This window comes from Eptatretus burgeri, chromosome 3, assembly GCF_056783735.1.
Source record: "Eptatretus burgeri isolate ZD-2024b chromosome 3, Ebu_testis_v1, whole genome shotgun sequence".
Classification (NCBI taxonomy): domain Eukaryota; kingdom Metazoa; phylum Chordata; class Myxini; order Myxiniformes; family Myxinidae; genus Eptatretus; species Eptatretus burgeri.
This window is the reverse complement of record NC_140963.1, coordinates 120413183-120441175: the sequence shown is the minus strand read 5'-3', so window position 1 is coordinate 120441175 and position 27993 is coordinate 120413183. Positions and strand designations below refer to the sequence as shown.

General features: G+C 45.4%; 2 protein-coding genes and 1 long non-coding RNA gene across 5 annotated transcripts in view; 2 read left to right on the top strand and 1 right to left on the bottom strand.

Moving 5' to 3' along the window:
* RGS7BP (regulator of G protein signaling 7 binding protein) overlaps positions 1-21080 on the bottom strand; it is a 91927-nt gene extending 70847 nt beyond the window's left edge. Inside the window, exons 1-3 of one of the 2 annotated variants that reach the window (XM_085875372.1) lie at positions 20804-21080; positions 20344-20498; positions 19950-20125 (exon numbers count right to left, since the gene is read on the bottom strand). In XM_085875372.1, the coding sequence (XP_085731498.1) occupies positions 19950-20125; positions 20344-20469 (302 nt within the window). In that variant the 5' untranslated portion in view covers positions 20470-20498; positions 20804-21080. Of the gene's footprint in view, positions 1-19949; positions 20126-20343; positions 20651-20803 lie in introns of those variants that run through there. The other variant, XM_085875371.1, reaches the window with a different exon arrangement.
* LOC147030852 (uncharacterized) lies at positions 259-27886 on the top strand. Of its 2 annotated transcripts, none has more exons than XR_015056547.1 (3): positions 259-416; positions 18783-18881; positions 27747-27886. It is a non-coding gene; the product is annotated as an uncharacterized LOC147030852 (long non-coding RNA). The 2 variants fall into 2 exon arrangements; XR_015056546.1 differs by lacking the exon at positions 27747-27886 and adding an exon at positions 22022-22220.
* LOC147030853 (5-hydroxytryptamine receptor 1A-like) lies at positions 23097-27444 on the top strand. The gene has a single exon (XM_085875368.1). The coding sequence runs from the start codon at positions 24629-24631 to the stop codon at positions 25922-25924; it is 1296 nt and encodes a 431-aa protein (XP_085731494.1). The 5' UTR covers positions 23097-24628; the 3' UTR covers positions 25925-27444.
* Positions 27887-27993: the final 107 nt, after the last annotated feature.

Genomic DNA, 27993 nt, shown 5'->3' with positions numbered 1-27993 from the left:
ACACACTGCAAATAAAAGCCGATTGTGTGTGTCTGTGTCTCCTCCATAACTCCAAGACTATAAAACCTCGCAGCCTGAAACTTTGCATGCATCCTAAGAAAACTCCCAGGAAGTGTAAGAGTGAAAATTGGGTGTTTGGGTTAATTAAAACATCCCTTTTGAAGATAATTAACAGCCTTATTTAATTATATCCTTCATCAGGCGATCCTTGGCCACCTCGCTTCTTGGGGTCTTCATGTGTTTTCTGGGTCACCTCACTGCGATCTGAAGCCGCCATGTTTTCTGGCCTGCTCAACCACGCCTTGACTTGGAACAGGCCGCAGCGATTTCTTTCCGATAAAGTTTATTTTTCACTTTCCTCACTCATATCGAATGCCTGTTCATCATAGCAACGAATCTCTGTTTACATCGCTTTTGTAAGTACTTTAGTTTTCAAATTAGGAGCTTGTAGCGATTTCATGCATTATATGATACGATTTTTCATGATCTACTCTCACGGACGAATTAAAGTGTATCATCGAAATATTATTTCGCTTTTGAAGATCGTATATTGTCCGGACCAAATAAGTGTCGAAATCTGTCGTGAAATCTGATAATTTATACAATTAACGACTCAGAGTCTTCTAACTAAGCCGATGTACCTATTTACTTTAAGCAATCAAGGCTATGTTCCCTCTTCCATACATACACAAGAAAATGTGTAATTTCCAAGGTATTAAACTTATCTTTTTCTCCTGTCTGGAGAATTATATTGCGTGAACAAAATTTTTTTTGGAACCTAACAAAATTAGCCAGCTTCATTGAGCTGTATGATTTAATGCATTCACTGCTCGATCTCGTGACCTGTTCCCCAAGGGACTGCCTCTTCATTGCATCTGCCAGATCTGTGTCTATATTTTCTGAGGTTTCGCGATGTGCACTACAGGGAATCAAAGCAAATCTGATTAAAAAGGGACATTTCACAAAAAAGTTATAACGTTTGCGTGGACTGATGTACCTGTTGTAACCAATGTACCATGTGACATGTGCACAGATGAGCAGGTACAATGGAGGATTTTTTGCAATGTTTATTTCGTGGGTGATTGAACATTGCGATATTTCCAGGGTTGTTCTGCATTTAGCACCAACTCTTTTGTGGATCGTCATTTTTGAACAAATTCATTTTATGTCATTAACTGCTCCATGCATAGTGAAGACGGGCCTTAAAGTCAAAGGTATCCTTTATGGTATGGAGCGACAGCCTTGCCAACCGTTCCTTGTCAACCATTTAATTGCAGTGCTTGTATGAGTGCTTAAGCCACTTGCCAAGCACCAATTGTCGACAGCAATACCATGCAACGTCATACTGAGCGAACTATTCACTCTCTGCGGATGCTTTTTCCATGCCCCATCATTCAGAGTGAAAGGTTCGTACTCCATCACGCTGAGCGAGTGGTTCGTTCTCTGTCACCCAGAGCGAGTGCTTCGTCACCCTGAGCGAGTGGTTAATGCTCCGTCATCCTGAGTGAGTGGTTCGTGCTCCATCACCCTGAGTGAGTGGTTCGTGCTCCATCACCCTGAGTGAGTGGTTCGTGCTCAATCACACTGAGCGAGTGGTTCGTGCTCCGTCACCCTGAGCGAGTGGTTCGTGCTCCGTCACCCTGAGCGAGTGGTTCGTGCTCCGTCACCCAGAGCGAGTGCTTCGTCACCCTGAGCGAGTGGTTAATGCTCCGTCATCCTGAGTGAGTGGTTCGTGCTCCGTAACCCTGAGCGAGTGGTTCGTGCTCCGTCACCCTGAGCGAGTGGTTCGTGCTCCGTCACCCTGAGCGAGTGGTTCGTGCTCCGTCACCCTGAGCGAGTGGTTCGTGCTCAGTCACCCTGAGCGAGTGGTTCGTGCTCCGTCACCCTGAGCGAGTGGTTCGTGCTCCGTCACCCTGAGCGAGGGGTTCGTGCTCCGTCACCCTGAGCGAGTGGTTCGTGCTCCGTCACCCTGAGCGAGTGGTTCGTGCTCCATCACACTGAGCGAGTGGTTCGTGCTCCGTCACACTGAGCGAGTGGTTCGTGCTCCGTCACCCTGAGCGAGTGGTTCGTGCTCCGTCACCCTGAGCGAGTAGTTCTTGCTTCGTCATCCTGAGCGAGTGGTTAATTCTCTGTCATCCTGAGTGAGTGGTTCGTGCTCCATCACCCTGAGTGAGTAGTTCATGCTCCATCACCCTGAGCTAGTGGTTCGTGCTCCATCACACTGAGCGAGTGGTTCATGCAATAACACCATATTTCCGAGTCGTTTGCGGATTAACGTGTTTTCTAAATTACCGAGCCAAACGTTTTTCCACCCGTCACACGCAGCTGTTTAGCCACACTAATAAAAAGGCAGTGTGTGTGTGTGTGTGTGTGTGTGTGTGTGTGTGTGTGTGTGTGTGTGTGTGTGTGTGTGTGTGTGTGTGTCCTCCATAACTCTAAAACTATAAAACATAGCAGTCTGAAACTTTGCATGCATATGAAGAAAACTCCAAGGAAGTGCAAGAGTGAAAAATGTGTGTTTGGGTTGATTAAAACACCCCTTTTGAAGATAATTCGGTGATCCACAGCCACCTTGCTGTCTGGGGTCTTAAGGCATTTCCTGGGAAACCTCGCTGGGGTCTGAAGCTGTCATGTTTTTTTGCCTGCTCAACCATGAGTTGACTTAGAACAGGCCGCAATGATTTCTTCACATCAAAGTGTTTTTTTTTTCACTTTCCTCACTCATATTATCGAATGCCTGTTCATCGTAGCTATGGATCGCTGGGTATATTGCATTGCTTATAAATGCCTGGAGACACCAGTGTTCGTGGCTTTCTTTAATTTGTGAATCTGAATAACTGACAGAATCTCTTAAACTTGGCATTATTACAAAATGTAAGCTCCAGATTTGAAAATTTCAGCAGTTCTGACTGAAAAAAGTGTTTGTTTGTCCAATTCGGACATGGCACGGGCGTTTCCGGGTGCGTAGTTGAATCTGCGGCAATTGGTCATCACTTTCCAAGCCAGGCATTCTATTGGAGTGCTTGAGTGCTTGAGCCACTTACCGAGCTGTACAGTATAGTTAGTGTCCTGATTGGGATGTACAGTCGACAGTTACGACAAGGTAGAGGTATGTATACAGCGCACACAGACGTTGTACATTTGGGGAGATTTGGATCTGTACGGATTCGCCACGGGTGTGTGCACGTCATGCCTGTTATGGGTGCTGTGGTGGCAAATTTCATCCCGTGTCTGATGGAGGTTCCATTAGGTTTTCCTTTGGCCTCGCACCTGTTTCTAAAGCATTTGGTTATCGGATTTGTATGTTTCTCTTTGTGAGTTTCAAAGCAAAATATATTTGAAAATGCCCGATTTCTGAGCCATTTTCCGTATTAACGTGTTGTCTAAATTGCCGAGCCAATTTATTTTCCACCCATCACATGCAGCTGTTTAGGAAGAATAATGTTTGTGAACATCTCCCTAAAATGTCTATATAAACATAATGTTTTTTCCGTGAAAGCCACTCAAGGTTTCTGGGTTGTATACTGTAAGTACTGCAGTTGGTAATCAGACAAACTCCAACCTGCCGATTCCCCAAAAATTGCCGATGTCGGCCAAGCGTGTGTGTGTGTAGGTGTGGTGTGGTGTGTGTGACAGAGACAGAGAAATCTCCACGTGTGGTGGGTGGGTGTCAGGAGGCGAAACATATCAATCAGGTGTGTGTGTGTGTGTGTGTGTGTGTGTGTGTGTGTGTGTGTGTGTGTGTGTGTGTGTGTGTGTGTGTGTGTGTGTGTGTGTGTGTGTGTGTGTGTGTGTGTGTGTGTGTGTGCTGTTGATTGGTATCTACATATGCAGGTTTCAGAATCTGGAATGGTGTCCTTCCAGGTCAGACTCAAAGTATCCACCTTCATTTTGGTGAGGAGTTACGATTCATGGACCAAGCTGTGAAGTTTTCTGTTCTCAAAGTTTTGTGCCGAGGGTTCTCTTTAGGATTGTCGCTGGGCCCCGGAGAGTTTCAAAATGTAGTTCGTTTGTAATAATATTTCCAGGGATGGTTTTTAGCTCACCTGTGAAGTAGTTCTGGGCGCGTTATGTGATGGCGCGTCATCCTTCCATCCATAAATACTTCCAACTTCTTCTCAGAAACTGCACATACGATTTCAATGAAATTTGACCACAACCTTCATCACCCGTGATCTTCTTCTTCCTCTTTCGGCTTGCTCCCGCTAGGGGTCGCCACAGCGGACCAACTGTCTCCATTTTGCTCTATCCTCCACATCTTCCATTGACACTCCAACCACCCGCATGTCCGCCCTCACCGCATCCATGAACCTCTTCTTTGGCCTTCCTCTTCTCCTCCTGCCTGGCGGCTCCATCTTCAACATCCTTCTCCCGATATACTCCGTTTCCCTCCTGTGCACATGTCCAAACCATCTCAATCTCGCCTCTCTCACTTTGTCTCCAAACCATCCTACCTGCGCTGTCCCTCTAATACACTCATTTCTTATCCTATCCATCCTCGTCACTCCCAACGAGAATCTCAGCATCTTTAACTCTGCCACCTCCAGCTCTGCTTCCTGTCTTTTTGTTAGCGCCACCGCCTCCAAACCATACAACATAGCTGGTCTCACTACCGTCTTGTATACTTTCCCCTTCACTCTTGCAGCTACCCTTCTGTCACAAATCACTCCTGCAACTCTTCTCCACCCACTCCATCCTGCCTGCACTCTCTTTTTCACTTCTCTCCCACACTCTCCGTTACTTTGGACAGTTGATCCCAAGTATTTAAACCAATCCACCTTCCCCACCTCAACTCCTTGCAACTGCACCATACCACCACCCTCCCTCTCATTTACGCACATGTACTCCGTCTTACTCCTACTGACTAACATTCCCCTTCTCTCCAGTGCGTACCTCCACCTCTCAAGGCTCGATTCAGCCTGCTCCCTACTCTCCCTACAGATCATGATGTCATCCGCGAACATCATGGTCCATGGGGACTCCAGTCTGATCTCGTCCGTCAGCCTGTCCATCACCATTGCAAACAGGAAAGGGCTCAGAGTCGATCCTTGGTGCAATCCCACTTTAACCTTAAACCGGTCCGTCATTCCTACCGCACACCTCACCGCTGTCACACTGTCCTCATACATATCCTGCACGATCCTCACATACTTCTCCAACACTCCCGACTTCCTCATACAATACCACAACTCCTCTCTTGGCACCCTATCATAAGCTTTCTCTAAATCCACAAACACACAATGTAACTCTTTCTGGCCTTCCCTATACTTCTCCATCAACATTCTCAAAGCAAACATGGCATCAGTGGTGCTCTTTCCTGGCATAAACCCATATTGCTGCTCACAGATCGTCACCTCTCCTCTCAACCGAGCTTCCACTACTCTTTCCCACAACTTCATGGTGTGGCTTAACAACTTTATCCCTCTGTAATTTCCACAGCTCTGCACATCACCCTTATTCTTCATCACCCGTGATGGCATTTAAAAAAAAAAACAGGTCTGAAGCTACACAACAACCTTCATCACCCATGACGTACCAAAGTTTGTTTATGACATTTGAAAAATCTGGCTTGAAGGGGGTTTCCCCCAAAATCTGTATTTGCTTTCTTCTCCAAAACCACACATGCAATTCCGATAAATCTTGACCACCATCTTCACCACCCATGATGTACTAAAGTTTGTTCACGATATTAAAAAAAGATTGGGGTCGAGGAGGGTCTATGGAGAGAGGGGGTTGCCCACCAAAATATGCATTTGCTTTCTTCTCAGAAACTACATACACAATTTCGATGAAACTTGACCACAACCTTTATCACCCGTGATTACCAAGGTTTGTTCATGGCATTAAAAAAAAAATCCAGAGGAATTTACTTTCTTCTCCATTACATATTTCGTGGGTCATCCATGCCTACCAGTGGTTGCCTGGTTATCTTATCCAACCGCTACCAGGTAAGCACCCAGGGGTGTTGCGCTGTTGCCCCCATGTTTAATATCTCTGTGAGGTTCTTTGTTACCATTCCTGTAGGTCTAGCTATCACTGGAACAACTTTGATGTTCTTCAGCTTCCAGGATCTTCTCACTTCATTCTTGAGGTCTTGGTGTTTGGTCATTTTCTTTATTTCTGCATCATTTAATCCAAAATCACTGCTACTAACACCTCAATCAGCAATGCCTTCTCTTTTTTTCTACCGAATTGTGATATCTGGTCGCAACGCTTTGTTTTCGATGTTCACGCTTGATGGGATCATTCGTTCATATGTGAGCAGTAGGTACTTCCATGTTTTCAGTGACCCCACCCTTTTGGTTCATGTTCCCACAATTTTTCTGGAACTGGGACATCAAAGTTTTTGCAAATGTGCCAGCGGATTACTTTACAAACTCCGTTGTGTCGTGTGTACAACTGTTCTGATATGAGTTTGTTTTTGTGTGTGTGTTTGGTCATGAAACATAACCTAACATTCTCTTTACTAACCCCACCTCCACCCCTCACCCTTCTCTCTTCTTTTTTTTTACTCTCTCTCTCTCTCTCTCTCTCTCTCTCTCTCTCTCTCTCTCTCTCTCTCTCTCTCTCTCTCTCTCTCTCTCTCTCTCTCTCTCTCTCTCTCTCTCTCTCTCTCTCTCTCTCTCTCTCTCTCTCTCTCTCTCTCTCTCACCCTCCTCACATCCTTCCTTCCCATGTTATTGCAACATTTGGTGAGGTATAGCTCTCCCCACCCTTCTTCACTCTTCCCCTCACTCCTGCCTCCTCCTCTCACCCCTCTTCCTCTCTCTCCCTCCCTCCCTCTTCTCTCAACCCCCATCCTTAGTACCCCCCCGTCAGCCAAGCAATGGGTTGTATTTGCTAATATATTGTTACGGTTGTGGAAATTCACAGAACACCATTCAGGTTCCCCAGAGGTCAGTTATCTCGGTAAGTGTGTGTTCCAGGTTAGGTTTCCCCACCAATGTATAACGGGAATTATTCGTGTGCCGGGCTGTGCATCTTCAGTGAGCCGTTATTCTGTCTCTATCTTTTATTTTAATAACAACGTCAACCACGTCCGCGTGCAAGCATGACGTGCAAAATGGATCAAAAAGGCCTTACCCTTTGAAGGAGCTGGCCAATCGAAAGTGAGAGGGGCGGAGCCAGCGGGGGTGAAGGGTCGAAGGTGAAAGAGCGAGCACCCCCCCCCCGAACCCGATAAAGAGCCATGCTGGAACGCCGAGAAGTGAGTTGAGTGTTGGAGTCCCGACAGTTGGAGTTGGGCTGGGCCGTTGGAGGGAGTCTGGAGTCTGGAGTCTGGAGTTCGTGGCTTGAGTTGGCGGTGAGAGTGGAGGGATGCCTTGTTGGGAGCTGTAGAGTTCGGAGTTCGGGCAGTTGGTTCACTGGGGGTTCGCCGGCGCAACCAGGAGGCCTGAGGCGAGACCCATTCACTCCTCCAGCGCGTCGTCAGCTCGACCAGATCGCAGTGGGGGGCGGACGACCAAGGGAGCCAGTTGGAGCTCGGGGGTCCGGCAAAGACGCCAAGGGTCGCCGAACCAGGACCCAGCGAGTCACCATGAGGGTGGCTAGGTAACCTGCTCGGTCTCTCGGAGCCCCTTCTGTCATCCCGGCTCCGAGCAATTATAAAGGCTCACGAGCCCGGTTCTTTCTTTCTTTCTTTATTGGGTTTTGCATGAAAGTCTGTGGCGCCTTGTGCATAAGTAACAAACTGATTAAGTGCATGTACATAATAAATAGACATCGGCTGTAGATTTTTGCTCGTGTCTTGTCCACCCCCCTCCCCTCCCATTCATTGCGTATGTGCGTTTAAAATAAATACCCCCATTGTTTGAATGTTAACTTGCTCGTGGTGTCACTTCCAACATTGACTGCCATAATTGCGTTCGGGATATTAGCTGGCTGATTATAAGCCGATAAAACGTACATCTGGTCCGATGGGACTTGGCGATATAAAACCGCTCGACAATCGCATACGGAACGAGCTGCTTAAGCGGCTCGTTTTCGTGCAGGTCCCGTTGAGGTATAAACTCCCGGCATTTCTGTCCACACGAATAATTAGGTACATCGACAATTCGGCGATCGACCCTGCAGCGTGTGGACAGAAGAGTTGGCTGGTTTATGGTGTGTTAAAAACACCCGTAGCTGGGTTTCGGTGTTCATCCGGAAGCTGCGACTAGATTGCCACGTTCGGTGGGCGTGCACGGCCGCAATTGGGCTAAAGGCGGTCGTCCGCACGCCAGAGTGGCGGAAATCTACAGCAATATATCGTTACGGTTGTGGGAGTATATGGAAGAATTTATTAGGGAATAGCATTGTATAGAGTTGCTTGGTCTGTGGACGAGTAGAAAGCATCTCCATGTAACTAAGTTAGGGAATCTGTGAGCTTAAGTGTTGCGTGTCACCACACGAGGGGGGGGGGTGCAGTGTTAATTAGCCTAGGGAGTAAAAATAAGTTCCCCAGTACGTGATTGCCCTCTTTGGTTTTCCATATGTTTTTTTTATATTTCAAGCCAGACAGTAAAGCTGGGAAATGCGTCCCTGAAACCACAACAAACAGGAGAAGCCCCGCCTTCCTGGGTTTGGGGGCGAGCAGGCCACGCCCTGGAGGCAGAGGATATAGAGCGCACAGGGAGAGGGGAAAGAGCAGGGGGAGAGGCTGGCGCATTGCAGAGGGTGTGGGAAGCTCCTTCTGCATAGGACGGGAGATCGGTGTGATCAAGGCCGAGGGCAGGCAGGCTTGCGCACATGTGGATTGTGGAAGGCCTCCATCTGGATAGAACGGGAGGTTGGCAGAGCACACATATGAGGTCGGTGTGAGGAATCCATGAGGCAGGTGGCACCTTTAGAAAGAGGAAGGCTGGCTTATTTGAGCCTTCACGTGGAAAGCTACTCGCGGATTGCCTGGCGTACGTCTGCCCTGCTACAAGTACAGCACCATTTTTGCCTGTGTTTGCACACGCTGGTGAAGGTGCTTCCATTCCGGGTTTGACGGGGATCAGCTCTGCCCAAGCTGAGGACCAGGGTACTTAAAAAAGGGGGGGGGGGTTATTTTCATTTTGATCACCCCTTTGTCTGTATTTGCGCCTGTGTTTGAGGTCTCGACTGTAGGAGTTACTTATTCATTGTCATTATTACAACGCGTGCGCTGTATACAATTGCACCGAGTTTGAAAAGTCCCCGGTGTCTACCACATCTACCGCGTCTCCGGTGTCCCCCGCCCCCCCACACGTGCCTCAAGACAGCCAATGACGGCCGTCCGGTAGATGCAGTGCGTAACCAGACGGAAATGGTGAGAATTGACGGGGAAATACCCGAGTATTTCAATGGAAATTTGTGAAACTAATGTGTTATATATATATATATATGTGAAAACCATTTAATTTATTGCTTGATGGGAAAAAAAAACCAAGAAACGTGCCCCTCTCATGTACGAACGAACGAAAGACGTCATTTCCGCCCACCATCCCATTTCACGCCGAAAGACGTCATTTCCGCCCACCATCCCATTTCGCGACGAACGCTGAAAGCTAAGTTCTTATGCTATCATTCTTTTGTGGCCTCCTGCCACGCTGTATTGAACGATTTCATTCCTTCTGTTATATATATATATATATATATATATATATATATATATATATATATATATATATATATATATATATATATATATATATATATAAAGGTGCTAAGCACAATAATAACAAGATTTTTACATTTCAAATGTTAAGTACGCTTTTTAATTGTTTTTCAATTGAAAAAGCCTAAATTGAATATTTTAACATTAGTGTACTCATTTACTTCACCACGCGCTGTATTGAAGGATTTCACTTGCTTTTATTATTATTACCTGTTGGATTATCGTCTTGTAAATATTTGTGTATTTTCATCAAATGTGTTTATTTTGAAGAAAATGTATTCGTGTAATTGTAGTGGGTTCGTGGATATACCCCCTTGTGCTGTGCTGGTGCAGTGCTCCTGTTCCTTACTCCTCCGCCCATCTGGCATTGCCCTCTGCCATGCCCTTCGAACATGTGTGTAAATCTCCGTCAAACAACGTGCCCGCCTCCTCTTAATAAGGGACCGCTTGGCCGTCCCGAGAGGTTGGCGGTATCAAAAGCTTGGCTATCACAAATTTGGGTCGGGGGGTTAGCCCAGGCCGGCCACCCCGTGGATATATATATATATATATATATATATATATATATATATATATATATATATATATATATATATATATATATATTGTTACATATTTCCGACCGCCCCCGTGCGGACGACCGTTTCTAGCTGAATCGCGGCCATACGCCCACCGGACGAGCAATCCAGTCGCAGCCTTCCGGATCAAACGCCGGAATCCAGCTACGGGTGTGTTTTTAATGCACACCACAGCCTTGTCAGTACTCTACCCGCACGCTACAGGGTCCGATCGCCGAACTGTCGATTTACCTACTTTTTTGTGCGGGAAGGCTACCGAGAGGTTGTACCTCAACGGGAGCTGCTTGGAAACGAGCCACGTACGCAGCTCGCTCCGTTCTGCGGATACCGAGCGGTGTATTTATCGCGCAGCCCCGTTGGACCCGATCACTTTATCGGCTATTAAAAAGCCAGCTATATTCCGAACTCAATGATGGCAGTTCAATGAAGGAAAAGGACACGACGAACGGGTTAACATTCACACAAGGACATTTATTTATAAAACGACACATATGCAATCATGCAATCATGCAGTCATGTATGCAACCAATGCACGTATGAGACAAAACATGAGCAAGAAGAACTACAACTGTCGATTATTATTTATTTACATGCACTTAACAGTTCTACTGTCAAAAGACACGGCGCCACAACGTTCATTCAAAACCCCAGAAAGAAAAGGCCTGGGCTCGGAAGCCTTTAATGTTTCTCAGAGCTTGGGAGACCGAAGGAGCTCCGAGAGGCCGCGCTTGTGACCTGCCGCCTTCGTAGCGACTCGCTGGGTGCTCCTTGGCGTCCCGTCCACACGGCAGTTGGCGTGACCGCGGCCCAGGCCTCGTCGAGCGGCCCGATCGATCGGGCCCTAGTCGACAACGCCTCACAGGAACGAACGGGCCTTTGCTCTTTTGGAGTTGATGCTCTCTTAAGAGCCCGTCCGTTCCTCCGCGTCTTTTGGACTGTTCCGGGGCCCGATCACCTCGGACCGTTTTGCCGCTGGTTGGCGACTCCTCTCCGGCCTCTTCCCAGCGACCCACAGCTCGGCACGGCATGGCAGGCTGCGCTCCAGGCTCTGCTCTCTCCATCTCCCGTCCGTTTGCAGACTCCAGGCTCCAGGCTGATCCACCTCCCAACGCAGCCCCGCTCAACTGCGCACTTGGCGTCTCTGCGCGCCTTTATATGGGATCCGTGAGGGGAGGTTTGATCTCCGATCCCTCACCTCTGACCCCCCTGCTGGCTCCGCCCCTTTCGTTCTTTTGATCCGATTTCGAGGCGAAGCTCGGAGCGAGCGGACGTGGCAGAGATCATCGACCCTGGTGCCAATGAAGGAGAGCGGACGTGGGTGAATTCGCCGTGGCTGGCGCAAAGATGGCGGCACAATGGAGATGACGGTGAGGCGTTGCTGTTCGTTGTTGCGTAGGTTGTGAGGGGATGTCGTGGTGGTCGTTGTGGAGATGGTTGATGAGAGTGATGTTGGTGGTGGAGGTGGTTATTGTGAAGCGGTTGATGAGAGCGATGTTGGTGGTGGAGGTTGTTGTTGTGAAGCGGTTGATGAGAGCGATGTTGGTGGTGGAGGTGGTTGTTGTGAAGCGGTTGGTCCAAAATGAAGATAGTAAAAGAAAAACGGCTAACTAAAGATCACAGCCCTGCACACGAATAATTGCCCGTTAAACATCGGTGGGGAAATCTATCGAAACACAGACTTATCGACATAACACATTTAAGGACCTATATGGTGCTCTGAATTTCCATAACTGTAACAATATATATGTCCATTAGGACCATACTCTGTGCAGAGCATTAGTGCTGCCTAAGCAGCCTCCTTGGCATTGGGGTACAATCTTGGACAGGTCACCACTCCGACACAAGATACCAGCAAGTTGGTACTCATTTTGCCAACCACAGAAGGATGACAGGCAGAGTAAACCCCACCCGGTATTAATTCAACAGCCATGTGGGATTTGAACTCTGAATCCTAGGATCCCAAGCCCACCACCCTAACGCTTAAGCCAATACCAGACATTATATATTCATACTGTGTATATATGTGTATATATATATATATATATATATATATATATATATATATATATATATATATATATATATATATATATATATATATATATATATATATATATATATATATATATATATTTTAAACATATACTGTATACAAGGTATATACATGTGAGTGTGCATATATATATATATATATATATATATATATATATATATATATATATGTATATATATATATATTGTATACATATATACATACAGTGGAGAGAACAAGTATTTGATACACTGCTGATTTTGCAGGTTTTCCCACTTACAAAGCACGTAGAGGTCTGTAATTTTTATCATAGGTACACTTCAACTGTGAAAGACGGAATCTAAAACAAAAATCCTGAAAATCACATTGTATGATTTTTAACTAATTAATTTGCATTTGATCACCTACCAACCAGTAAAAATTCCGGCTCTCGCAGACCTGTGAGTTTTGTCTTTAAGAAGCCCTCCCATTCTCCACTCATTACCTGTATTAACTGCACCTGTTTGAACTCGTTATCTGCATAAAAGACAGCTGTCCACACTCAATCAATCAGACTCCAACCTCTCCACAATGGGCAAGACCAGAGAGCTGTCTCAGGACATCAGGGACAAAATTGTAGACTTGCACAAGGCTGGGATGGGCTGCAGGACAATAGGCAAGTGGCTTGGTGAGAAGGCAACAACTTTTGGCGCAATTATTAGAAAATGGAAGAAGTTCAAGATAACAGTCAATCTCCCTCAGTCTGGGGCTCCATGCAAGATCTCACCTCGTGGAGCCTCAATGATCATGAGAAAGGTGAGGGATCAGCCCAGAACTACACGGTAGGACCTGGTCAATGACCTGAAGAGAGCTGCGACCACAGTATCAAACAAAACCATGAGTAACACACTACGCCGTCATGGATTAAAATCCTGCAGCGCATTCAAGGTCCCTCTGCTCAAGCCAGCGCATGTCCAGGCCTGTCTGAAGTTTGCCAATGACCATCTGGATGATCCAGAGGAGGAATGGGAGAAGGTCATGTGGTCTGATGAGACCAAAATAGAGCTTTTTAGTTTAAGCTCCACTCGCCGTGTTTCTTTGAAGAAGAAGGATGAGTACAACCCCAAGAACACCATCCCAACCGTGAAGCATGGAGGTGGAAACATCATTCTTTGGGGATGCTTTTCTGCAAAGGGGACAGGACGACTGCACCGTATTGAGGGAGGATGGATGGGGCCATGTATCGCGAGATCTTGGCCAACAACCTCTTTCCCTCAACAAGAGCATTGAAGATGGGGCGTGGCTGGGTCTTCCAGCATGACAACGACCCGAAACACACAGCCAGGGCAACTAAGGAGCGGCTCCGTAAGAAGCATCTCAAGGTCCTGGAGTGGCCTTGCCAGTCTCCAGACCTGAACCCAAGAGAAAATCTTTGGAGGGAGCTGAAAGTCTGTGTTGCCCAGCGACAGCCCCGAAACCTGAAGGATCTGGAGAAGATCTGTATGGAGGAGTGGGCCAAAATCCCTGCTGCAGTCTGTGCAAACCTGGTTAAGAACCACAGGAAATGTCTGATCTCTGTAATTGCAAACAAAAGTTTCCACCAAATGTTAAGTTCTGTTTTTCTGATGTATCAAATACTTATTTCATGCAATAAAATGCAAATTAATTATTTTAAAATCATACAATGTGATTTTCAGGATTTTTGTTTTAGATTCCGTCTTTCACAGTTGAAGTGTACCTATGATAAAATTACAGACCTCTACGTGCTTTGTAAGTGGGAAAACCTGCAAAATCGGCAGTGTATCAAATACTTGTTCTCCCCTCTGTATATCGAGCTAATATGCCGACTGTGCCTCTCTTGCACCCAATCTGTTCACAACGATGGCCCACACGACGAGACGATTTCTGAGACCTTGTGATCAGGCCATGAGGCACACTCTCCTTCCCTTTTCAGAAACGTACACACTTCATGGCACAGCAAAACAGTCAATGGCTAACGTCTAGCTCAGCACACTGAGCAAATTCACACAGCATGAACATGAGAATCGTGCAGCCTTCGTCGTACCGAGAGGAGAGCAAAGCGAGATCCTCTGGCCTAGCCACGTTCCTCTGACTAACATATCCTCTGATGCCGAACTCATCTTCGCTCCCGATCTCTCCTCGACGTCACACCGAACAACTGTCCACCTCTGGGGCGTGGCTTGCTTGCACGAAACCAGGGAAGGCGGTGCCTCTCCCTGTTCGGCACACCCGCGTCACTTCTGACATCACTCCCATCAATTATCCACCTCCAGGCATAGCTTGTTGGCACAAAACCAGAAAGGTGGGGCTTCTCCTGCTCAGCACATTTTCTGTTGTTATGGTTGTTGTTATAAAAACGAAATTCTTCCATGGCTCACTTGTAAATACATAAACGGAGGAGAAGGTCACAGGGGGTAATCACATATTGGGACAAAGTACTCTGAGACCCGACCTAATTAACACAGCACCACCCCCCCCCCCACCTCCCCCATGTGGTGACGAGTAACACTTCAGCTCAATTTTCCTACTTAATTTACATCAAGATATCTCCTACACATCCAGGGACCAAGCAACTCTACACAATCCTATCTTTCCTATTAAATTCCTCAATATACCCCCACGACCGGAACAATATATAAGTTAAAATCAGACCCAATCACTGCATTGGGTATCAGAAAGCAAGTGCCACACCAGCTATTGCTGCTGTTTCCTGATGAAGACACACACACACACACACACACACACACACACACACACACACACACACACACACACACACACACACACACACACACACACACACACACACACACACACACACACACATAAATACACATGAGTACTGACATATGTACACACATATATATATATATATATATATATATATATATATATATATATATATATATATATATATATATATATATATATATATATATATATATATATATATACAAACATACAGCTCTGGAAAAAAATTAAGAGACCACTGCAAAATTATCAGTTTTCCTGGTTTCACTATTTATAGGTATGTGTTTGAGTAAAATGAACATTTTTGTTTTATTCTAGAAACTACTGACAACATTTCTCCCAAATTCCGAGTAAAAATATTGTCATTTAGAGCATTTATTTGCAGAAAATGACAACTGGTCAAAATAACAACAAAGATTCAGTGTTTTCAGACCTCACATAATACAAACAAAACAAGTTCATATTCATTTTTAGCTCGCCTGTTCAAAGAACAGAGAGCTGTAGCGATACCCCTGGCGTGAGTGTGAGCGTCAGCGTGAAAATGTTTAAGTTTTTTTTGTGCAAGTTACTTCCTTTCTAATGTTTTTATCTACCACACTATTTGTTACTGATTACAATATACAAATACATATATTGCTTTAAAATTATTTGGATCAGACTTCACTGCAATGCTTTATCAAAAATATTATTAGACTAGTCTTTTAAAACGATAAATGTATAAACAGGCGAGCATTGGGTGGCTTTGACACCAACTCTCTGGTTAAACAACACAATACTAATGTTTTAATTTAGGAAGAGTTCAGAAATCAATATTTTGTGGAATAACCCTGATTTTTCAATCACAGCGTTCATGCGTCTTGGCATGCTCTCCACCAGTCTTTGACATTGCTGTTGGGTGACTTTATGCCACTCCTGACGCAAAAATTCAAGCAGCTCGGCTTTGTTTGATGGCTTGTGACCATCCATCTTCCTCTTGATCACATTCCCAAGGTTTTCAATGGGGTTCAGGTCTGGAGATTGGGCTGGCCATGACAGGATCTTGATCTGATGGTCCTCCATCCACACCTTGATTGACCTGGCTGTGTGGCATGGAGCATTGTCCTGCTAGAAAAATCATTCCTCAGAGTTGGGGAACATTGTCAGAGCAGAAGGAAGCAAGTGTTTGTTCTTCCAGAACAACCTTGTACGTGGCTTGATTCATGAGTCCTTCACAAAGACAAATCTGCCCGATTCCAGCCTTGCTGAAGCACTCCCAGATCATCACCGATCCTCCACCAAATTTCACAGTGAGTGCGAGACACTGTGGCTTGTAGGCCTCTCCAGGTCTCCGTCTAACCATTCGACGACCAGGTGTTGGGCAAAGCTGAAAATTGGACTCTTCAGGGAAGATGACCTTACTCCAGTCCTCTACGGTCCAATCCTTATGGTCTTTTGCAAACCTCAGCCTGGCTCTTCTTTGCTTCTCATTGATGAAGGGCTTTTTTCTAGCTTTGCACGACTTCAGCCCTGCCCCAAGGAGCCTGTTTCACACCGTCCTCACCGTGCACTTCACCCCAGCTGCCGTTTGCCATTCTTTTTGTAGGTCACTTGATGTCGTCCTACGGTTGTTGAGTGACATTCGAATGAGTTGGCGGTCATCCCGGTCAGTGGAAAGTCGTTTTCGCCCTCTGCCAGTCTGTAGCTTTGTTGTCCTCAATGTCTGCTGCTTGATCTTGGATTAAATGATGCAGAAATGAAGAAAATGACCAAACACCAAGACCTCAAGAATGAAGTGAGAAGATCCTGAACTTTTCTTTTCAACTCTTTTGGCATGGTCAATAGTTTTTTTTTAGTTTTTTTTTAATTTTTTTGATTCCATTTACTTTTGAGGTACTACTCGCACTATTTTTGCCATCCAGCTGGTCCTATTGCAAGAGGATAATGATGACCACAGCAGTGGTTTTTGTACTTTTCCTTGTTGAATAAGATTCGGTTCAGGTGATCACCTAATCAGTACCTCACTAAGTAGAATGAGGTGTGCCTGTCTTGGAATTCAACAGACACTGGAATGGAATGGCTGCTATACATGTGGAGATGCTGATTTAAATTTTTTTTGGAGTGGTCTCTTATTTTTTTTCCAGAGCTGTATATACATATGCACACACATGGACATACTGCACATGCATTCACACATAATACATACACATGGATTACGTACATTTTCCTCATTTTAGTATGATGAGATGATTACCCTCGCCAAAGGAGAGGTTACTGCATTTGGGTCTGTCTGTCTGTCTGTTTGTTTGTCACACAATTTCTGGCCACAGTTTTCAAGCAATCTTTCTGAATATTTTTTTGTGTATGTTGGTGACTGGCCAGGAACAACAACGCTTAATTTTGGTGAAGACCCAAATCCGGATCTGGATACAAGAAATATTTAACTTTTGAAGTGAGTCTTCACCATTGAGAGATTGTGCCAAAAACGATATATAGCACAATATCTAAAAAAGTTATGGATTGATTCAAACAAAACTTGGTGGACAGGTTGCGTTTGTGACAAGGATGAATTGATTCAATTTCAGTGAAGATCCGGATCCAGATGCGAGAAGTATTTAATTTTTAAATGATTCTTTACCAGAGAGATGGAGCTAAAAACGATATTGCATGATATCTCAAAAAAGTTGTGGACGGATTCGGATGAAACTTGGTGGATGAGTTGGGTAGGTGACAAGAACAAGCCAATTTGATTTTTGATGAAGGTTCAGATTCAGATCCGACCTATCGGTGGCATACAAAATGTAAACTATTCAGCCTGGTGGAGGGATGTGCTGTTCCGTGTCACCAAGTGTCACTCTACGAGTGATATTTATCTCCGCCCTGGGAGATGAGGGAAGTTATGTTTTCACCAATTTCTGTTTGTTACTTGCATCATCGAAGATTTTTAAAGTATATTGGTTAGTCGATTTTGTTATTGTGTCTGTTTGTCTGTCTGTTTGTCTGTCGCATAGAGGTGACAATTTTAAACCGATCTTCTCGAAACTTCACCACATGGTAGAGTTTGTCATAAGGAAGAAGCGTATTTTTTTTTTTTTTTTTAGTTCCAAAGGTCAAACGGTCAACATAGGCCAAAGTTCTACAACTCAGGTGGTATTTCTAAAATCCTCAATTTTCATCCAATAGACTTTAAATTTGAAGAGGATTTATATTTTAGGTCACTGAATTCCATTCGCCAAATATTTTTGAAGTCAACATGGTCCAAAAGGTCAACAACTTAGGAGGGATTTCTAAATTCCTCAATTTTCATCCGATTGACTTAAAATTTGAAGAGGATTTATATTTCATGTCAAATAATTCAACCACCAATTATTTTTAAGTTCAACAGAGACCAAAACGTCAACATAAGCCCAAGGTCAACAACTAAGGTGGTCTTTCTAAAATCCTCAATTTTCTTCCGAATGACTTGAAATTTGAAAAGGATATATATTTCAGGTCACTGAATTAAACCACCAATTATTTTGGCGGTCCACATAGGCCAAAAGGTCAACATAGGCCGAGTCTCCAAAATTGTCAATTTTCATCTGATTCACTTGAAAGTTGAAGAGGAGTTGCAAATTTGATCATTGAATTCAACCACCGATTATTTTTTATGTCAAATTTTTTTTATGGATTTTGCAAGTGTCGTGCTCTGCACGACGTCTTCTTGTTTGTTTATTTGTCTGCACAGAACTTGTTTTTCTCTGCAACTGTTTGTCGGATTGAGACAAAATTTTCATTGGTACAACTTCTCTTGTGGAATGTTTTATTGATAATTATTGTGTCATAGGTCACGTGGTGTGGCAGCCATGTTGGAAAAATGGAAAAAACTTTGGACCTCTATATCTCTGAAACTGCACCAAGGAAAGAACTTGAAACCTGGCAAATAGTAAGTACTCCTCATGGGGAATGAGTGTGATATTTTTATGATGTCATAGGTGCCTTTATTATGTCATCACAATTGCATATGTAGAATGCTATGTCTACATATACACACATATCTGATCAGTATGGGCCTTTTTTATGGTCACCTAGGGATAAAATGGTCCACAATTTTTTTTTATGACGTCATCGGTTATGTGATTCAGCAGCGATATTGTTTTTTGAAAAAAAACCTTCAAAAATCTTCTCCTTAATGGCTGAACAGAGCAAGGTGAAACTTTACACTTATGACTGACTATCCAAGAGGAATAAAAGGTTCACACATATGATGTCATCGGTCCCATGGTTTGGCAGCCATATTTGATTTAACCTTAAACATATTAAAAAATCTTCTTCTCCAGAATGGCTGGACAGATCGAGGGGAAACTTCCAACAAATGTTCCTAAAGGCATGTGTGTACAAGACTGTTCAGGAATAATTGATCAGTCACATGGTTTTGCAGCCATATTGGCTAATTGAGGTTTCAGTACCCAGTGATATTGGCCTAAACAATGCAGAGATCAAGAAAATTACCAAATACCAAGACCATAAAAATGAAATGAAAAGGTCCTGGAAGTTGAAGAATGCTAAAGTTGTTCCAGTGATCATTGCAGCAATGGTAATGATAAAAATAACTTCTCGGAGCTGTTAAAAACCATCCCTGGGAATGTCACTACAAACAAACTACAGTTGGAAGCTGTCCAGGGCTCAGTGACATTCTTCAAAACAGTCCTCGGAACAAAAGTTTGAGAACACAATAACTTCACACCTTGGTCCATGATTCGTGACCTCCCTTACTGAAATGGAGATGGATACTCTGAGACCTGGGAGGACTTAGTTCCACCTTCTGAAACCCACATATGGATAAAATAATCAGACGCACGCACGCACGCACGCACGCACACACACACACACACACACACACACACACACACACACACACACACACACACACACACACACACACACACACACACACACACACACACACACACACACACACACACACACACACACACACACTGTCTGGACTCACCTAGCTAACAAGGCAAGTGCGCTGAGAGCCGCACACGCTTCAGATGCAAGTGCACCACTCTCACCCCGCAGACGTCTCAGCGCAATTCGGCGGGGGGTCCCATCACTGCGCCCATCACCAACAGACATCACCAACTCCCGGAACAGCGCAACCCGGCCGTGGAACTCCTCAACTAGCTGCAGAAACGATGCACCTGAGATGAGGTTTGAACTATAACTGCATTCAGCATCAGAACAACCAAAAACGCTCAACAATTACCAACAAATTAATGCTTATTATTAGGTTCATTAGCACAACAAATAAGCTTTAATGATCCGAGACATTAAAAGCACGCGTAACTAAAAATGAAAGAAATGATGAAGATGAATAAAAACGAGATGCCGCATGCTCGTACCATTTGACAGGTGTCGAGTCGCGGAGCCCCCCGGGCGTGGCGCCGCGTGCCCCCCAGGGCCCCGTGGCCCCCGAGAGAGGCGCGGCCGCGGAACCTGGCGGAGCGAGAGGCCCGAGGGACCGGCATGCGGGACGGGCAGAGCGCGGGATCATGCGCTGATGGAGGGTGAACAGGAGAGAAATAGACAAGACGTCCGTAGATTGAGGGCGTGCAGCGGACAAATTGGGTGCGGAATGATGGGGCTGGAAAGGAGGAGAAAACATAACAATGACGGGGCATGGGGATGAGAGTGAGGAGGGAGAGTGGATGGAGGAACTGAGAAGAAAATGAGGAGGTGTAGCGGAGGGGGGGGGAGGGGTGGCAGGTTTGGAGTTATTGGTAGACGGGGTGAGGGACAGGCAGAAGGTGGAGGAGAGGAAGGAAGAAAAAGAGAGGACAGAGTGGAATACTGTGTACTGACTTGCGTTGAACACGGTGCGTGAGATTCCGTTTCAGCTCCTGGACAGCTCCGGACTGTGCCCTTCGCTCGCGCGTCTCGCACCTTCGTCCGACTTGAAGGGCTCAGGTGGCTCGGCCCAGCACCACCCAGACCCCGTTGCCCCCACTCCCCACCTCCCAGCCAGTCGTCGAGCTCGAGGGTGTCGGAGCCAGGCCCGGGCTTCGTGACATCCGCAGGACGTGCGCGCTCAGAGAATGCTAAAGGGATGGCACGCACGGCACACACGGCACGCGTTTAGGCAGCGGACATGGCGACGCCTTCCGACCGTAATACCATTTAACATCAAAACAAAGATGTTTATTACAGAATGAGCTACAAACCACCGGAAATGACGTCCGACCGCCGACAATCGACTCATCTCGAAGTTATATGAACCTGTGAACTTTTCAAACGAGGTGCCATCTGAATCGATAACTCGAGAATTAAAGAGCGTGATCTTGTAAAGGACCATCAAAACACCATAAACTACACCGTGAGGTTTTAACCCCGAGACTCGCGGTCTTCGGTGAGTGACCATGGAGCGGCCACATGGAACCGATAGAGACACGAGGTTGTGGGTCGTGGCAGTGCGGAGGAGACCGTAACGACCCACTGTCCCCCCCCCCCCCTCACGCCAACCCGAGTCCACCCACGGGAGAGCTTCTCGGGTTCCCAGTCTCAACTCTCATTCAGCATTTCTCGCTTCGTTTCAATTTTCTTCACAACTCGTGGAGATAGCAATGATGGGGGAAATCGCTTTGGGAGTGTATGGGGGTTTACTGAATCGAAGGGGGCATGGTTCACATTATCCTCTCTCGTCGTGTTCGCCGGCGCAACTCGAAGATGTGCCATCCGTCGGCCTGTGTGGTGTGCACATACACACACACACACGTGGTAGGATGCCCTATCTGGGACCGTTATAGGAGGTCACAGCACGACTCGTGCAGCGAAGGTGAATAATAATGTGACGTGACGGAGGCATCACTGTGATTGTGGAGACCCGTCATGATCAGGGAATGGCCCTTGTGCCGAACATTGAATTTTGGAAGAAAGAGACCTTCACAACCAATTCGTGAACTCCATGAAAACACCTGGTGTGTGTGTGTGTGTGTGTGTGTGTGTGTGTGTGTGTGTGTGTGTGTGTGTGTGTGTGTGTGTGTGTGTGTGTGTGTGTGTGTGTGTGTGTGTGTGTGTGTGCAGATCGAATCCACGAACTTGACGAGGCAGCAGGGCACAGATCGAGTCCCATCGCAGCACTTTCTGCGTGACCTGTTAGTAACAAGGAGCATCTGCCACACGAACACATTGTCTCTGTCCCGCTAATGACCAGTGAGGAGGTTTGCAATCAGGAATGATAAATCAAATGAAAGGAGCATGATGTGACATCAGTAAGTGGGTACCCGGGGCATCGTTGCAGCTTTGTTACATCACAAATTGTCCATGAAACGTACTCTATATAAGGTTTTGTGCTATAATAATAGTTGTATTATAAACATATATATATATATATATATATATATATATATATATATATATATATATATATATATATATATATATATATATATATATATATATATATGTTGTTGTTCGTCTTTCGGCTGCTCCCTGTTAGGGGTCGCCACAGCGGATCATCCGTTATGATCCGCATACTGATTTGGCACAGGTTTTACGCCGGATGCCCTTCCTGACGCAACCCTGGTCGCCTCTTACGACACAGGGATATGGATTGGGTTTCGCCATGATTCCGGGATGCCCTACACCCTCTCATAGCACGGCCCAGTGCAGAGCTCCCGTCCTCAAGCGATCCTCCAACCCAAGCCTCCGAGTAGCCGGATTACAGGCGCACGCCACTAAGCCCGGTCATATATATATATATATATATATATATATATATATATATATATATATATATATATATATATATATATATATATATATATATATATATATATATATATATATATATATATATATATATATATATATATATATATATATATATATATATATATTTTATATATATTTTATATATATATATATATATATATATTTTATATATATATATTTTATATATATATATATTATATTATATTTATATATATATATATATATATATATATATATATATATATCATTTGCTGGCTCACAGGATGACCGAGAGGAAGCACACTCGCATGTAAGCTGTCTCGCCTGCGTTCGAATCCCGACCCAGCTATAAACTGTCATCCCGGTGTTTCACAGGCGGTTGATTCATCAATGTGTGTGGCGTCCCTCGAACGGACGCTGAACTGGGAGTTCCAACTGGCAGCATTAGTTGGTGAACGTTGAAGATCGCAGAGTGTCCTTCGCGTAGAGTAGGCGAGTTATTGCCGGAAGCATGAAGGAATTACAAATTTCTACCCTAACTCCTACTGGGAGAGGGATGGCAAACCACCCATAATGACCCCTTGGCCAAGACACTGCTTCGGCAGAAGCTTTGCGCTCTGTGTATCACAGACATCAGATCGGATAATCATGTCCTGTTTGTACTGTATATCGGGTTGGAAAGCACCTGGTTGGTGAAACGTTTTCCTGCATGGGGAAACTTTCCGGAGTTTGGAAGATTCGTCCCCAACTTTGTACGATTATGACGTCATGAGGACGATGAAGCACGGGATCCACACATACTTTGACTCAGGCTCACAGGACACGTCCTACCAAGGCACGAACCGAATGTACAATGCCCATGGTCTGGTTGTCGGTTAAAACCTCCTTGGTCCACCTACACGCGCAGCTCCGAGCCACCCAGGTCATGCACAATGGATCTATCCGTCCTTGCAGGGTTCCTTGGGAACACAAGTTCACTGACTATAGACTGCAAAGCAAGGCCACGGTCGTTCACTGCTCGGCAACACGGTGGTCATGTCCCACCACCGATCTGCTGGCTCTGCAGCACGCTGGTCAAACTGTGCCCTACTCAACCACCATTTATATTTCCCTATTCACGACTCAACCAGTATGTACAAAGGTAATTCCTTAGTCAAAAAACCCAACTACTCAACATTACGCTATTTAGCAGTAGGTTAATAATTTCACATTTTTTTTTCAACCTATGCTCAAAAAAACAGCACACTCCTCGAATGTTGAATCTCACTAAAACTGCCATAAATTATTGTCGACACCAAAGTGGGACCTTTACGCGCACGGTTGTATGAGGTGAAGCACTCATGCTGCAAGGGGCCTCATGGTGGGAGCATCGAGGGATAGACGAGGTGGGAGAAGGGGCGGGGGTTGAGAGTGAAAAAGGAAGGTGGGGACACTGGCGAGAGAGGCTATGAGAAATATGATGGATTGATAGATTGGGTTTGAGAGTTGAATTTCTTTAGAGGGCCAGGCACGGCGGCATCAGCTGGAGCTGGGGCTGTAGACGGGACGGGCAAAGAGACAAGATGAACGGAACGAGCAACAGGTCCGACGGTGCGATCTCCCCGCTTCCCACTTCTCCCCGCAACCCCATCTCACCTTCAAACGTGCCGGACGTGTGATTGGACTCTAAGCGAGAGGGGGAAACAGCAAGGGGAAAGAAGGGAGACGGACACGCAGTACCGCAGCAAGCAGACCGATGCGCAGCGTGGACACCCCCAAGCCCCCTCCCCTACTCCCCATCCCAGTATGACCGGACGGCGGGAGCGCGCTCGTGCAACTAATACGGGACAGTAGAAGACGATGCGCAACGATCCGAGAGGTACATGAACTTGTGAAGGCAAGTGAGACCGAACTGTCGTCGGATTGTCAAGGGGAAAGTGAAAGGACTATTTGTGAACGATGGAGGTTCACCATAGCGGAGCAAACGTGACCAGCACGATGCAGGGAGCAGCGCAGGAGGTTCCCGAAACATCCTTAGCCTACGTGGTGTTAACATCCACGTGCCTAGGCCTTCTCATCCTGTGCTCCATCGTGGGAAATGCGTGCGTGATTGCCGTGGTGGTTCTGGAGCGCGCTCTACAGAACGTGGCCAACTATTTGATCTGCTCGCTTGCGGTCACCGACCTTTTAGTGTCCGTGCTGGTGCTGCCAATGGCGGCACTTTACCAAGTGTTGGAACGATGGACTCTGGGACAAGTGCTTTGTGACATCTTCATTGCCCTGGACATTCTTTGCTGCACATCTTCTATCATACATTTGTGTGTCATTGCGCTCGATCGTTATTGGGCCATCGTGGACCCGATCAACTACGTGAACCGGCGCACTCCTCGCCGCGCCGCACTTCTCATCTGTCTCACCTGGCTGGTTGGCTTCTCCATCTCAATCCCACCGATGCTGGGCTGGCGTACTCCCGAAGACCGTTCAGATCCAGATGCGTGTGTGGTTAGTCAAGATTATGGTTACACCATATACTCCACTTTTGGTGCTTTTTACATCCCCTTGCTACTCATGCTTTTCCTATACTGGCGCATATTTAAGGCAGCACGCTTCCGCATCCGCAAGCGTGCTGGGAAAAAGCAGCGCCTGAAAGCTCCATCACGACCCTTGACGATCTTAGGGGTGCGACTTCGGGCAGAGAGGTCTCAAGATCTCCAGGATGGGGAGAACGAGGGAAAGACCATGATGGAGTCGTCCAGTACTTCGGGAAGCATGTTTAACGGAGCACTTAAACTGAAGGATGTGTCCACGACCTTTTCCACCATTTCGGATTGTACCACCACGGCCGTATCCAGCCCGAGCGCCCTGAGCTCGGACACTCCCAGATCCACACTGCCCCTGCAGGATCAACCCCTGCAGCAGATCAACTTGCGAACAGAGGAAAGGCAGCACAATGGTTTGGCCCAACAATCCAAAGCTCCTTGTCGGAGGAAAATCGCCCTCGCCCGAGAGCGCAAGACCGTGAAGACCTTGGGAATCATCATGGGTACGTTCGTGCTGTGCTGGTTGCCATTTTTCATCGTGACTCTCGTGCTACCTTTCTGCAAACTGTCGTGTTCCCCACCTCCTACTTTATCTGCGGTCATCAATTGGCTTGGCTACTCCAACTCTCTGCTGAACCCTATCATATACGCCTTTTTCAATAAGGACTTCCAGAATGCCTTCAAGAAGATTCCGCACTGCCGTTTCTGCAGATAGGGTGCAAGAACTTGCCGCTCGGAGGGGTCGCAAGACAGGGAAGCATTATTTGTGCAATCCAAGGAGAGCAAAAGGTCGCCATGCCGAAAGAATATCTTGATTTCGCACGAGAGAGAGAGAGAGAGAGAGAGAGAGAGAGAGAGAGAGAGAGAGAGAGAGAGAGAGAGAGAGAGAGAGAGAGAGAGAGAGAGAGAGAGAGAGAGAGAGAGAGAGAGAGAGAGAGAGAGAGAGAGAGATATTGATTGATTGATTGATTGATTGATTGATTGAGTGCGCGCGAGAGAAAGAAAGAGAGAGAATGTGCATCTCATTTTATTCAATCTTTCTCCCCTTTGATAGCTCATCATGGGATGTTGATCAGAGGGTGAACCTGGAGGAAACAGAATTCCTTAATTATCTGGCCACTCGCTTTTTAGCGAAAGGGCACCTCTGATATGATTCAATAACTGTCAAAAGCACCTCATTTGTTTACCTGTAATTTGGATTGATCGGTTTTTTCCACTGGTTATGTTTCTCAGAGGCTATCTATCCATACACCTGCTCTTGTCGATCGCTTCGGGTCATAGGATGTGCAAGTCATAAAATGGGGAAGCGAGTGGTCATGCATTATCCTGTTGTATGATGTGCGCATCCTTGTACGGTCTGAACGGGTCTTCAGATCACTATGGTCAGTGTTATTACCTCTCCCACCCCTCCCCCTTCACCTATACCCCTTTCCTCCCCACCCCTCACCTCAAGTTCAATCTCACCCAAGCCTTTTCTCATCAAATCCCCAAGAACGGCTGCAGCGGTCCGATCCATCAACTGGTATACTTCTTGTAGACTATCTGCGACCAAGATCTAATAGGTCATTGCCCATGGGTGCCTTTTTGCACCCATTCTGGCAATCTGCCAGTCACTGATGATGTCACGTGCTCATGCCAAACAATTTTACGCATTTTTGGAAATTTTCCAACTGTACACATGTTTTGGCTTAAGCGACACGTTCGTTTCAAGTAGGGTTTTTTCAGTTCACGTGACTATATAGTACCTTTGCCCTTTGACCTGAGGGCTTTCCACACTTTTACACACCCACACTCAGACATCACAACATACATTATCTATGTCACCGTCATGCGTGGCATAACCCGTGTCACGTGGTCATTATTCCTTACTTAATAGACAAAGTACTTTCACGAAATGTGCATCAATGCTTTGGTTTCTTTCAAGGCGTTTTGTTTAAAGTTAATATGGCATTTAAGATATCTACAGCTTTATAAAGTTATATTTTGCTTTTCTTGCTTTGTGAGTGTTCCAAAGTGAACTATGAAAGCTATTGTTGTATTATAATCTTCTCATGGCTGTGCAGGTTACAAAAACTACATGGTTATAGAGTCTATATTTATTATATTGTATACCTGTTACACGAATGTAGCCGTGGATAGTATTTCTTTATGTTAATTTTTTGGCGTGCCACTTATTAACTTGTACCTATAATGACCGACGGGACAAATCATACAATGAGAAGATGTTTTATCTGTCTATCTATATATATATATATATATATATATATATATATATATATATATATATATATATATATATATATACATACATATATATGATATTATATATCAATATAATATTGAACAAAAGACTCGGGTGATTGAAGGTTCCTATATTGAGTGATGCTGTACGTTTATAGCTGCAAGTCCGCCCGGAAGTTTTTGTTTGGATCTGTACATGTTGGTTTGGAATTATGTTGCAGGAGTTATATAATGTAGCATAGTAATAGCAGACGGTATCACATGCTTTTCCTTATAAAGGACTACTGTATTTGCAGCATCAGGTGTTCGAGTCTCTCCCATTTGGCTCTTATGAGCCTTGAATCCTTGTTTTCATCATGGAGCATCTGTTGTGCTGGATCATTGGGCAGGTGCTCGAGAAGTCTCATTAATTGTTTTAGATTGGTCGGTCTGCGCCATGATCAAAAAAAAAAAATATATATATATATATATATATATATATATATATATATATATATATATATATATATATGTATACAGGGTAGCCCGAAAGTTACTTTACCC